Here is a 12,031-nt window from a genome sequence, read left to right as displayed (position 1 = left end):
CCATTAGATTGAGGTGCCAAATCGAGCCTAGCTCAATTGGTTAAGACATTTTAGTAGGGAAATATTTGCGATGGAAGTTAGTTCAAGAGCTTTGTCTTTTTCGTTTTGCAGTCCCACCCGAATTATCCTTCGACCTAAAGCCCACAACGAAGTGAGCGGGCCCAAATCTAAGAGCCAAATTTTTCCATCAACACATTCTAAAATATGAAAATTATTATTTTTTAATTAAAAACATTGTTTGCTCTGCTCCATTAGAGCTCTCTTTTGTTTTGTTTTTTATTTTTATTTTTTATTATGCGATATCCATCTTTGAATATTTGTTGTGCATTCCATTTTATAAATCAAGTATGATAAAATAACGTTGCTTTAAGAAAAAGCTGATTGTCCAAACAAAACAAGAAATTGATTTTTTATCTTTTTAATTTCAAAATTTCTATATAATTTAAAAAATGAGAAACTAAAAATAAGAAAAGTTACCGCTCTGGAACTGAAAAACAAGAAAAAAGTAACCAGAGAATATCATGTGAGATAAGCAAAATAATAGAAAACTAAATTGGCTATATTATATTGATTTAAGTGAGAAAGCTCAATTATCGAGTTGAAGCATTGGTTTTAAAATTCGTTATGGGCTAACAAGTGGTGCAAATTAAAAGAGCCGACAAACGACAAGTGGTGGGAAAAAAGGTGACAGTGGCTGCTAACAAATTGGTGGAAAGAAGCAGCCCATGGAATCACTATCATTAAACAATTTTTTATTTGCAGATCTGAGAATGCATATACCCCATTTCCATTTCCATTTCCATTTTCCCTCCTGAAGCTTAAACCATGGCCGAAGCAATTCTGTTCCAAGTTGCTGGTGAGATCTTGATGAAGCTGATCTCTCAAGCTTCCACTCGGCTTGGAATGGGGCGTGAAGTGGAGGATGATCTTACCAAACTCACCAGCACCATCTCAACTATTAAGGATGTACTTCTTGACGCGGAGGAGCGTCAAACTAAAAGTCACTCCCTACAGAATTGGCTCCAAAAGCTAGAAGAAGCTCTTTATGATGCGGAGGATGTGCTTGATGAACTCTCCGGTGAGGCTCTCCGTCGAGAAGTGATGACTAGAGGAAGAAGTGCAAAATAAGTAAGGATCTTCTTCTCCAGATCTAACCATATTGCATTTAATAATAGGATTGCACCTCAAGTGAAGAGTGTAAAGGACAGACTAGATGCTATTGCTGCTGAGAAAAACCTATTTCATTTGCGTGAAAACTATGAACAAAGGACTCAACATGGTTCGTTTGATCAAACTACGACAGGGAACGAAACTTGCTCTATTCCAAATCAAGAGGAAGTGATTGGAAGGGATGATGATAAGAAAAAAGTAAAGGACCTTTTATTGGATATGAATATGAATGTTTCATTCATTGTAATAGCTGGAATGGGTGGGATAGACAAGACGACCTTGGCTAAATCCCTCTACCATGATGAAGAGGTATCAAAATGTTTCAATTCAAGAATATGGGTTTGGGTTTCTGATCAATTTGAGGTTAAAGTAATAGTGAGAAAAATAATAGAATCGGTAACCGGAAGGAATCCTGATGTTGAAGGAATGGAAGCTTTAAATAGGGAGCTCCAAGAAGTAATTGGAGGAAAGAAGTATCTGTTAGTTATATGGATGATGTATGGAAGGAAACTGAAGAGAAATGACATGAGTTGAAACCTTTGTTAATGGGTGGTGCAAGAGGGAGTAAGATTTTGATCACAAAGCGTGATAGTAAAGTAGCTGCAGAAATCAAAAGCATGACTTCTTTGTTCACTTTAGAAGGATTGCAAGAGAGTAATTCTTGGTCATTGTTCAGGAAAGTGGCATTTAAAGAAGGCAAAGAACCTGTAAATCCAAATTTGATAGAGTTGGGAAAAGAGATTTTAGCGAAATGTGGAGGTGTTCCTCTTGTAATAAGACACATAGGACGCTTGTTAGACTTCAGAAGAAGAGTGGATGTCGTTCAAGAAGAACGAACTTTTGAAAGTCATTCAACAAACTGATAAAAACGATGGTTTGACACCTATATTAAACTTGAGCTATAACCATCTCCCACCAAATTTGAAGCAATGTTTTGCTTATCTATCCCTATTTCCCAAAGGGACGAGGTTAGAGATAAAAGATTTGATTAGACAATGGATGGCTCACGGTTTTATAGAATCATCAAATGGAACTGCTAATTCCATGGAAGAGGTAGGAAAGAGCTATTTCAAGGAATTATGTTGGAGGTTTTTTTTTTGGAAATTCTAGTGACGAGTGTAACTTCGACGAAGAGGTTCATATGCATGATGTGATGCGTGAAGTTGCAACGAATGTAGCAGGAGAGAAATATGTACAAGTAAATTCCAATCGTGATCTTGTTGTCAGTGAAAGACATATTTCATTTTGCTCTAAAATAAAATCATGGCGGGACCTCCTATTGAATTTACAGAAGGCAAAAAGATTAAGAACCTTCCAACTTTTTTTGTCATATGAAAATAGGCTTGAGATGAATGAAGCTGTTTTGGATGAACTATTTTCCAGTTTTCCACGTTTGCGAGTATTGGGTCTCACTTTCTCAAAAATTCATGTGGTGCCAAATTCTATAAAAAAGCTTAGACATCTTCGATATCTAAATCTCTCAAGAAATTATATGGAATCACTTCCAAATTCAATTACTAAATTGCAAAATTTGCAAACTCTAGATCTATCGCACTGTTATATACTAAAGAAGCTGCCAAGGGACACCAACAATCTTGTTAGTCTTAGCCATCTTGATATATCATTTCTACCTTATACTTCAGAAATGGAGAAGTTGAATTTTTTACAGATACCAGCTTATTTTGTGTTGGACTGCAGAAGGTGTGATATGTTAAGTGAATTGAAGGTGCCAAACAATTTAAATGGAAAGTTAATAATTAGAGGTTCAGAGCAATTGAGGCATACTGATCAATCTGAAGTGAGCTTAATAAACCTGAGAGACGTTCAAGGCTTCCGAGTGTTGGAACTGGAATGGAAACAGAGCGACAGGAATGATGATGAAGGCGAAGTAAGGGTGATGAAATAGTTATGGAAGGCCTACAACCACACTCAAATGTTGAATCCTTGTTCATTGAAGGGTACAGTGGAGTAGGATTACCCAATTGGTTCTCCACCTCGCTCTCCAATTTAACTGAAATTACAATTGAGAGTTGCCACAGTGTGCAACATCTACCTCACCTTCCTACTCTCCAATGTCTATATTTAAGTAACATGAGATCTCTCAAGTTCATACACAAGAATAATGAACCATGCTGCTTCTTGTCTTTTCCATCTCTCATTGGTATATATTTGAAAAACATGCCTAATTTGGAAGGATGGTGGGAATCAAGAGTAGAAGGAGAAACTCTCCCCATTTTTCCTCAGCTTCAATACCTGCGTCTCCAGCGCTGTCCCAAGTTAAGTTCCATGCCCAAGATAGCTTCCACTCGTCAAGTAACTGTTATTTTACGTGATGTTAGTGTTCAGGTGGTGAGTGCAATAATAGGTCCATTGTTGAATTTTCATGAGATACGACTCGAAGAAATTAAGGATCTAAAAGATCTAGAAATGGAATTTCACCAAAACCAAAACCCGAACCTGGGTTCTTCTTCTTCGTCCATGTCCTCGCAGTCGCTTACACGACTTCGAGTTCTGAAAATAGAAAAATGCTCCAATTTGATGAGTTTACCGGAATGGATTGGCACCATCACTTCGCTTTGGGACCTGAAAATTATAGACTGTCCGAAATTAAAATCACTACCGGAGGGAATGCGACAACTCAAATCTTTGAATTGGCTGACCATAAAGGGGTGCCCACAACTGCAAGAAAGATGCAAGGAGGGAGGAGAGGATTGGCCTAACATTGCGCACATCCTATTTAAAAGATTTACAGGTATATTCTTCACAAATAACTAATAGTTCTTATTATTCCCATTTTATAGGACAGTTTTAAAAATAAATTACAAAAATAATGTTGGTGTAATTTAAATAAATAAATAATGTAGGTTAGGTTTTCAAAACTATTGACAAAAATAGGTTAGGTCAAAATAAGTCAAAACTCGCGTACCAAACGTGTATATCTGACGAGGCAGAAGTCGGGGCCACCTCCACAGCCACAGCATGGAGGAGCAGCTCCTTAATCCGCACTACAACCAATCCATATTTCTCCAGATCGATATACGATGCTAAACCGAAACCGAGCTCGATCGAGAGGGCAGTCCCTTTGTTGGCTCTTCGAGACAAAAGCACTCATAGGAATTATGCAAATTCCCATGTTCTTTCGAGTCTCGTTTGGTTTCGAGAGCCTCCCCCTCCCCGTCCCTTACTCGTCTTTTGACAGCCGTCATCCTGGATTTTTTTTCCGTATGCTGGGGAAAGTGTCTCACCTTTCTACATTCATTCTTAGAATGAATTTCCTCGAGTCTCACTTTCACATTTTTATTTTTTTTTAATTTTTGGAAGCCACTTTTTATTTTATTTTATTTATATATTGTTATTTTATTAATATTGCCAAATTTAATTAAGATGTGATTAAATTTTTTGTTTTTTATTTTAAATTTTGATTAAAATGTCATTTAAAGTCTAAAATTTAAAATTATATTAAAACCAATTCGATGATTAAAATGTCATTTAGCTGTGTTTCATCTTCATATGTTCTATAAAATAACGTTTAAATTTAATATAAACTAAATCGATAAAAATTTATTAAATTAATAAAAACATAAAAGTCAAGGTATAAATTACATGAAACCCACATGTTTTGTCATTTGTATCTCGAAATACATGGCTTTAAAAAAATACCCAAAATTTGGGATATGTGTAATTAGGATTTTGTTTGTTTTATAATTATTTTGTTTTAAATTATTGCATTACAAGAATATGTCCATCATGTTGTAGGTAATTTATGATCTATTTTCCAAATACTGAGAAAATTAAGATGATAGTCTTTTTCTTAAATTATGATTTATTAAATAAAAAAAACAAGGGGATATTGGTGGGAAGTGCAGGCTTACAACTAAATTCAAAAAAAAAAAAAATTTAACCAAAAACAAAGGGAAGTCGGCCGCCAATAAATTAAAAAAAAAAATAAAAAAAGAATAAAGGGCCCGTTAGAGACGGGGCTCCATTTATGCCACGTCGAGGAGAAGTAACAGCCAATAGCTGCGACTTTAGTGAAATCGCTGTCAATGACCGTGATTTCGACATTAATCGCAGGCAATAATGGCTGCGATTTGATCGTATATAAATCGCCTGCGATTACTCGCTGTGCCTATCCCCTGCGATTTATCTAACCTATTTTTGTAATTACTTTGAAACCTACCCTAATTTTATCATTTATTTTTAAAAGTAATTATTAAAAAAAAATCCCATTTTATACCAATTTACAGACTTCTGCCGGTAGCCATTATTCTTCATACACAATCCCTTTTCCTTCATATATATCTCTCTATTATATTTCTTAATTAACCACACCATTCTCTTTGGTGTACTTTTGTTGCCAATTTTTCCTACGTTTTAGTCCCTATTCTCGTGGTATTTTTCCAAATCAGGCTCTCATGACATAAAATATAAATTTAGAAGGAAAAAGTTTATTTAATAGGAGAAAACTTTAAATGTATAACAGTTAAGTTAAATAGAAATTTTTGAAACTTCCCTCTTTAATTAGATATAATTTTTTCCCCCTAAATTTTTGTCAATGTCATGTAACTTTTTATCATCAACCAAATTCCACATCCACCAATCGAGGGATGAAATTGAAAAATGTTAAAACACAAGTGACTAAATTGAAACTTTTAAATAATAAAAACAAATTATAAAAACACATCCATAAATTAATGACCAAAATATATATTTAGCAATATCTTAATTTAGTAGTCCATATGTTTTAGTTACATCATTAAAAGTTGTTATAAAAACACACCCTTAGTCTCTCATGATATAAACTGCTTTGTCAATTGACATTAAATTTAGAAGGAAAAAAATTATTTAAGAGAAGAAAACTTTAAATGTATACCTAATTAAATATAAATTGGAAAGATGAATGCGAAAACTTCCATATTTTAATTAGGTGAACTTCTTTCTCCTCTACTTTTTTTTCCCATTTACTAAAAGTATTATGTCATGTAAGATTATCATCAACCAAATTCTATATTCACCAATGATTAGGAGATAAAGTTGAAAAATGTTAAAACATAAAAGCACTAGATTATAAAAACACACTTGATAATGACTAAAATGTATATTTAGCCAAATCTTAATTTCATCCCTATGTTACTTTTAGTTAAATCTTTTAAAAATTTGTCTCTATCATACTACTAATTTCAATTTATAAATATATATTCACAATTTTCTTGTGTAACACATGTTTTTAGACTTAACAAATAGAAGAAAATTTAGCAAAGATCAAATTGAAATTTTTTAAGATGATAAAAGATCGAATTAAGATAAAGTATTAAATTTATAGGAATGAGAAATGGTAATTTAACCTGTTTTGAATTATACTACCTATTCATTTTATTAACAATGTTGATATGTTTTAATTTTTATTGTGCGATGAAGAGATAGGAGCAGTAGAAACAGCAGAAATAGCAGAGATTGGGATATGGAGGAAAATCAAAGATTTCATACCCAATGTACGTTCCTCTTTGACTTGTGGGTATGAACATTCTCTCAACTATAAACCTACACTCTGATGTCTTGGATTTTGAATGTTTTTTTATTTTGAGTTTTGTTCTATTACATTTAGTTTTATATGATTTATGTGTATGAATTGGATATCTCTTTTAATTTCCATCAAATTATAAATTTATTCATTCAACTTTCAAAAATCTCAATCATATATCATGTTGTTGAACTTTTGATTATGTTTCTATTTAGAGTTGAATGATGCCGACTATACTTAACTAATCAAATCAAGTTTTATAATTAATGTTATGTTTGAAGATAATATATATATATGAAACTAAATTTTATAATTTAGGGATGAATCTCTGCAGAGTCTTTTGCCCATATCCCTGGACGTATACATATATATTTTATTAGTTTATAAACTATCCAATGTTTTATTTTAATCTATACCTAAAAACCCATTATTCTGAGTTATTCTTAATTTTTCTCTAAACCATTAGACTAAACTTTCAAATATAACAGGTCTTTTGCCTCATCTACATATGATGTTTATTTGGATAATTTTTTTATGAAGCTATATATAGTGGGTAAAGTGTCAAGTTAAAAAATGTATTTAAGTTATTGTACATTTGATAGATAATATAAATTGCATTTCACTAATATTTATCTGAAACTTAACAGAAGAATTGCTTAGAGGTTGCTTGAAAATTTGAGACAAAGTCTGAGATCATTCTTTCAGGCAAGTCTTATTTTTATACTATAAAATTTTATGTGTGAAGTATGATTTTCAATGTTTATATTGCTATGTCATGCATCTTCGAAACAATCAAAGTAAGCTAGTTTAATAGTGATACATATTTGTTAGTGTTGCAATATATGATCATTGTATTGGTTTAATGTTATTAAACTTGCCCCATGAGAAATTATCATTTATTAGTTTACTTTATTACACATGGGTTATAATGTCTCGCATTCAAGAATTGTTTATTTGATATATAAATTCTTTCCTCATTTGTTATATTTAAGATGCTTTCAAAGTCTAATGTACAAATATGGCTCGAGTATCATGTTATTGATGTTGATAGTTTTTATTCATGAGAAACTCTTTTTTACTTCTCAGAGGACAAATTCTTTGAATGATAGATTATATCTCCTGTTGTTCATGACTACTTAGGTAAGGTTGTGTTAGCTAATAATCTTATATCCATATAATCGATAGGATAGGAACTAAACATATAATTGAAAACTCAGAGAATTAAAATCAATATTTTAAGTGTCAAAGGATCAATGTGAATTAAAGCTAAGTAAAATAATTTGAAGGAAAAAAAGAGACCTAAATAGAAATTATAAGAGATATATTAAAGTTGAGGGGTAATTATTTTAAACCTCTAGAGATTGAGAAACCAAAATTAAAAATTAATTATGAAGCTGCATTTTTATGTTGAATTAAATCAGTCTTATTCCATGGGATGGTTTGAGAAATTTCTTTATCAGGTGCTAACATACTCATGAAAGCAGTGGGAAAAGATTGTACATATTTATTCAGTATCCTTGAAATTCTGTTGTGAAAAAAGTGAATTCTACATCTGATTAATTTTACATGCAAATTTCATCGATCATCTATCCAATAGATTTCTAATTGGTGCCAAAAATTTATCCTTAAACAACATTTAGATAAATACCAGGTTGGGGTGATGAATGCTGAATTTTTGCTGTTGGCACTTTGGATGATAGTCACTGAAGAGCAGCAGCATGATATCGACAAGCGTGAAGATGTCCTTATTTTGGGACATAGGAACCTTAATTTCATCTATGATTGTTGTATGTTTATTGTTGTATAACATAACATGTAGTTTTCACCATGTCTATTTGTTATCTGAATGTATCATCTTCATATTTTAAAGAATATTAATTCTGGAATCATCATAATACTACGTAAATATTACAGGGGAGTATTACATGTCTAGAGATTGGGAATCTAACTCTGTTCTTCTTCTTTGGGTATCCCACACATGTCCTTGCCTATTAAATGCTTCAATCTGATGAGTTTACCTGAATGGATTGGCACCCTCACTTCGTTTAAGGAGCTGGTGATTATTCAATGTCCGAAATTAAAATCAGTACCAGAGGGAATGCAGCAACTTAGATCTTTCAAATACCTTCACATAAAGGGGTGCCCAGAACTGGAAGAAAGATTCAAGCATGGAGTAAAGGATTGGCCTAAGATTGCGCACATCCCCCATATATACTAACACTGCACAGACTTTGTACAGGTTTTCTTCACACAATCCCTTTTCCTTCATATCTTTGTTATATATGTTAATTTTGTGTGAATCTGAATATGTTGCTAATTTCTACCATTTTGTTTGTTTCATGTGTGATTCCTCCAAGCTTGGGAAGAGTACACCTATTCCATCTGGAAAAGGATCCATAAAAAAGCAACATAATTTTAGGGTCATGTCAGGAAGCTCCATGGAAACAGCAGCTAATGTTGTTCCCAGTTTGAACTATGAGCAGAACGACAAACGTGTAATATGGAGCCACAACTATGAAGGTGTTATAGAACGAGAACCGGTGTTTCCACAAGGTGGTTCGTGTAGCAAGTGATTTATCTAGAAGTACTGGATAGAGTCGGGCTCCCATTCCCAGCCGGGAGTAGATGAGTTGCATGACTATTTTAGGCAAGATATAAGAAGTGACACTTTGTTCGAGGGAAGGATTGTTGGGATTGCAAGATATGCAGACAAAGTCCCATATTGGCAAGAGACGGGGTGATCCATTATAAGAGAGAACAATTATCTCTATTGGTATGTGACATTTTGGGTGAAGTCAAAAGTAAAGCCGTGAGGGCTATCCTTAAAGCGGACAATATCATACTATTATAGAGATACTTGGGGTATGAGGGATACCGCTGTCCTCGACAAACTGCACGTAAATTATCATAAGGAGCCTTTTTCAAAGAACTGGACATTATTGTTAGAATAAAATATATGTAGAAGCCAAAATGTTCCTAGTAGGAGGGAAGCAGAAGATTCAAAGCCAACTTCAATTATTTTTCCCTCTTCTAATCTTTTGAATGTATGATTGTTATTTGATTGAGCCCTGAATGGACATGGATGGCAACAAGCAAAGCTGCTATGATATAGTTGTAGAAGAAAGTGAAATTTGAACAATCACTATGAATATACTCTTGTTCTATATTAATCTTTAAACTCTGTTTCAGGCATCAAAAACTGAAACAAAAGCTGCCATCTTGATGCTGATCACCAGCTGAACTGCTACATGGTAAAAGGTAATTGACTCTAGAATGCTTAGACATGATATTATATTTATGCTATTCTCGCCTATGCTTTTCTAAGCAAAATATGACTACTTATCACACAAGTGAAAGACTAGTACACAAGCATAATTTAACGGTAAATAACATCTTCTCTTGAGGTTAAAAGTTTAAATCTTCCATACCATACCTCACATTTATTGTACTAAAAAAAATTCAAATACCTGTTTTAGTTTCTATATTTTCAACCTTGGTTCACTTTAGACCTTGTACTCTTTAAAAACGTTCACATTTTGGTCTCTATCCATCCTAATTTTATTCAATTTAGTCTCTATACCTTTAGAAAGTCCATTTTGATGCATGTATTTTTTCAAGTGACCATTTTGGTCTCTTCATTTTCATTTTTATCTTATTTCTTTCCATCATAATTTTAACACGATACTTCTTTCACTAAATTTCTTGAAATATAGTCATAAATTTGTATTAAAGAGTTTCCACATGTATAAAATTTGTGCCAAAACTTTTACAAATAAAGACTAAATTGGTCACTTTATAGTATTATATGGAGTGGTTCTTGCATCAAATGTTTTTTTTTTTTTTTTGAATAATGATAGGTGAGAGTTGTAAGAGTACACCATATTGGAGATTTAGGACTACTTCACCCTTTGAGAAATTTCTTTATAAGGTGCCGATATACTCATGAAAGCAGAGGGAAAAGATTGCACTTCTCTATTCAGTATCCTACCAATTTTGTTTGGCTTTTAGTTAAAAAGTGGATATCTCTTCCCTCCATGGAATCCTACATACACCGTTTGCTAATTTTTGGTGCAAAATTCATCTATTTATCTAACGAGTTTCAAATTGGTGCCAAAAATAGATTCAGACTGTAATTATCTAGAATTTAATATCTTACGAATTTCATTACATCTGATAGCTTTATTTTGTGTTGCAAAATATTAATTATATATTGATTTCATGAGAGTGAGTAATTTTATGTGATTAATTTTCAACATCTGTTTTGATAATTATAGACGTTAGGATTATAATGAGAGTCAAATAAAAGTCTTTTATCCCTATGAAAGTTAAACAACCATTAGATTGAGGTTCCTTGGTCACTAGGACCATTTCTAATATAAGATTCACGTAAGGCACAGTCCACATGGCACCAGTGAAGACAAACATCACAGCCAACCCAACTACATGTATTAGACGCCATATCAAATTTTGAACAAACAAGACACATACAAGCACTGCAAAATCCATTTTTTGGTGCACAAACTTTACAATCACACTCATCCACGGGCAAAAGATTCTTGCATGTCATATTTCTGCATCTTAAGTTTAGAAAGATCTCGGCTAAGTCTGCCGATCCAACAGCACTTACTTCCTTAAGGAAATCTGGTAGACCAGTTTTCAGACCAACCAAGATTTCCAACTGTACTCGATGGCATTTAAGTAGCATGTCCATAGTTATGTCTGACCTATTTTGCAGTTCATTCTGGATTGCATATAATTGACCGCGTTTGTCTGGATTAGACATGATCTCGCAAATATTTGCCTTCAGATGTGCTATGAACTGACCTGTCATCTCATTAAATTTCTTGGACATTTCATTCACTGGTTCAGTAATTAGTCTGGCAATTATTTTCTCCATAAAATCTGCACCTCCCATCGGAAGCTTTTCCTGTTCCTTAAAACTACTAGTTCTATATAAACTACCACTACTAGTCTCTTTCACGATTCTCTTCTTTTCCAAATTAAAAGTTATTCCACCATCATGAGATCCTACTCTTAGTGAAGGCGATCTAACATCATCATTGGACTTAGAATTTCCGACCAACTGCTTATGAAAGCTTAATTGCCTATCCAGCCCGTTGACAATTTTTGAGCTATCTTCCTCACATGAATGACGACCCAGAACGGTTTGAATGTTTGAAATACCATGTGATGATTGAGATTGTTGAAGGCAGCCATTGCCATTCATCAAAATTGTTTGATATAAGGGAAGTTCCTTGGACTTGGACTCATTCTGTGACTGACCCAGCCAAGCTCGCCTTGAGAACCCTGGTCAATTCCCTGGAATATTGGGCGACTTCC

General features: G+C 33.4%; 1 protein-coding gene, 1 long non-coding RNA gene and 1 pseudogene across 3 annotated transcripts; 2 read left to right on the top strand and 1 right to left on the bottom strand.

Moving 5' to 3' along the window:
- Window positions 1–595: 595 nt before the first annotated feature.
- LOC111016055 (putative disease resistance protein RGA4) lies at window positions 596–8,661 on the top strand (annotated as a pseudogene). Its single transcript, XR_015787155.1, has 4 exons — window positions 596–3,922; window positions 6,589–6,662; window positions 7,339–8,202; window positions 8,332–8,661. The product of XR_015787155.1 is annotated as a putative disease resistance protein RGA4 (transcript).
- A 275-nt stretch (window positions 8,662–8,936) lies between these two features.
- On the top strand, window positions 8,937–10,910 carry LOC111021703 (uncharacterized). Its single transcript, XR_015787156.1, has 2 exons — window positions 8,937–9,949; window positions 10,549–10,910. It is a non-coding gene; the product is annotated as an uncharacterized LOC111021703 (long non-coding RNA).
- A 117-nt stretch (window positions 10,911–11,027) lies between these two features.
- LOC148208855 (protein OBERON 4-like) lies at window positions 11,028–11,918 on the bottom strand. The gene has a single exon (XM_088116998.1). It carries the CDS (start codon window positions 11,916–11,918, stop codon window positions 11,028–11,030), a length of 891 nt encoding a protein of 296 aa, XP_087973124.1.
- Between the last annotated feature and the right edge of the window lie 113 nt (window positions 11,919–12,031).

The sequence above is a fragment of the Momordica charantia genome, assembly GCF_013281855.1.
Source record: "Momordica charantia cultivar OHB3-1 chromosome 9 unlocalized genomic scaffold, Mcharantia_2.0 BLBB01000009.1, whole genome shotgun sequence".
Lineage (NCBI taxonomy): Eukaryota > Viridiplantae > Streptophyta > Magnoliopsida > Cucurbitales > Cucurbitaceae > Momordica > Momordica charantia.
The sequence above is the reverse complement of the archived record's forward strand: the minus strand, read 5'-3'. Positions and strand labels throughout refer to the sequence as shown.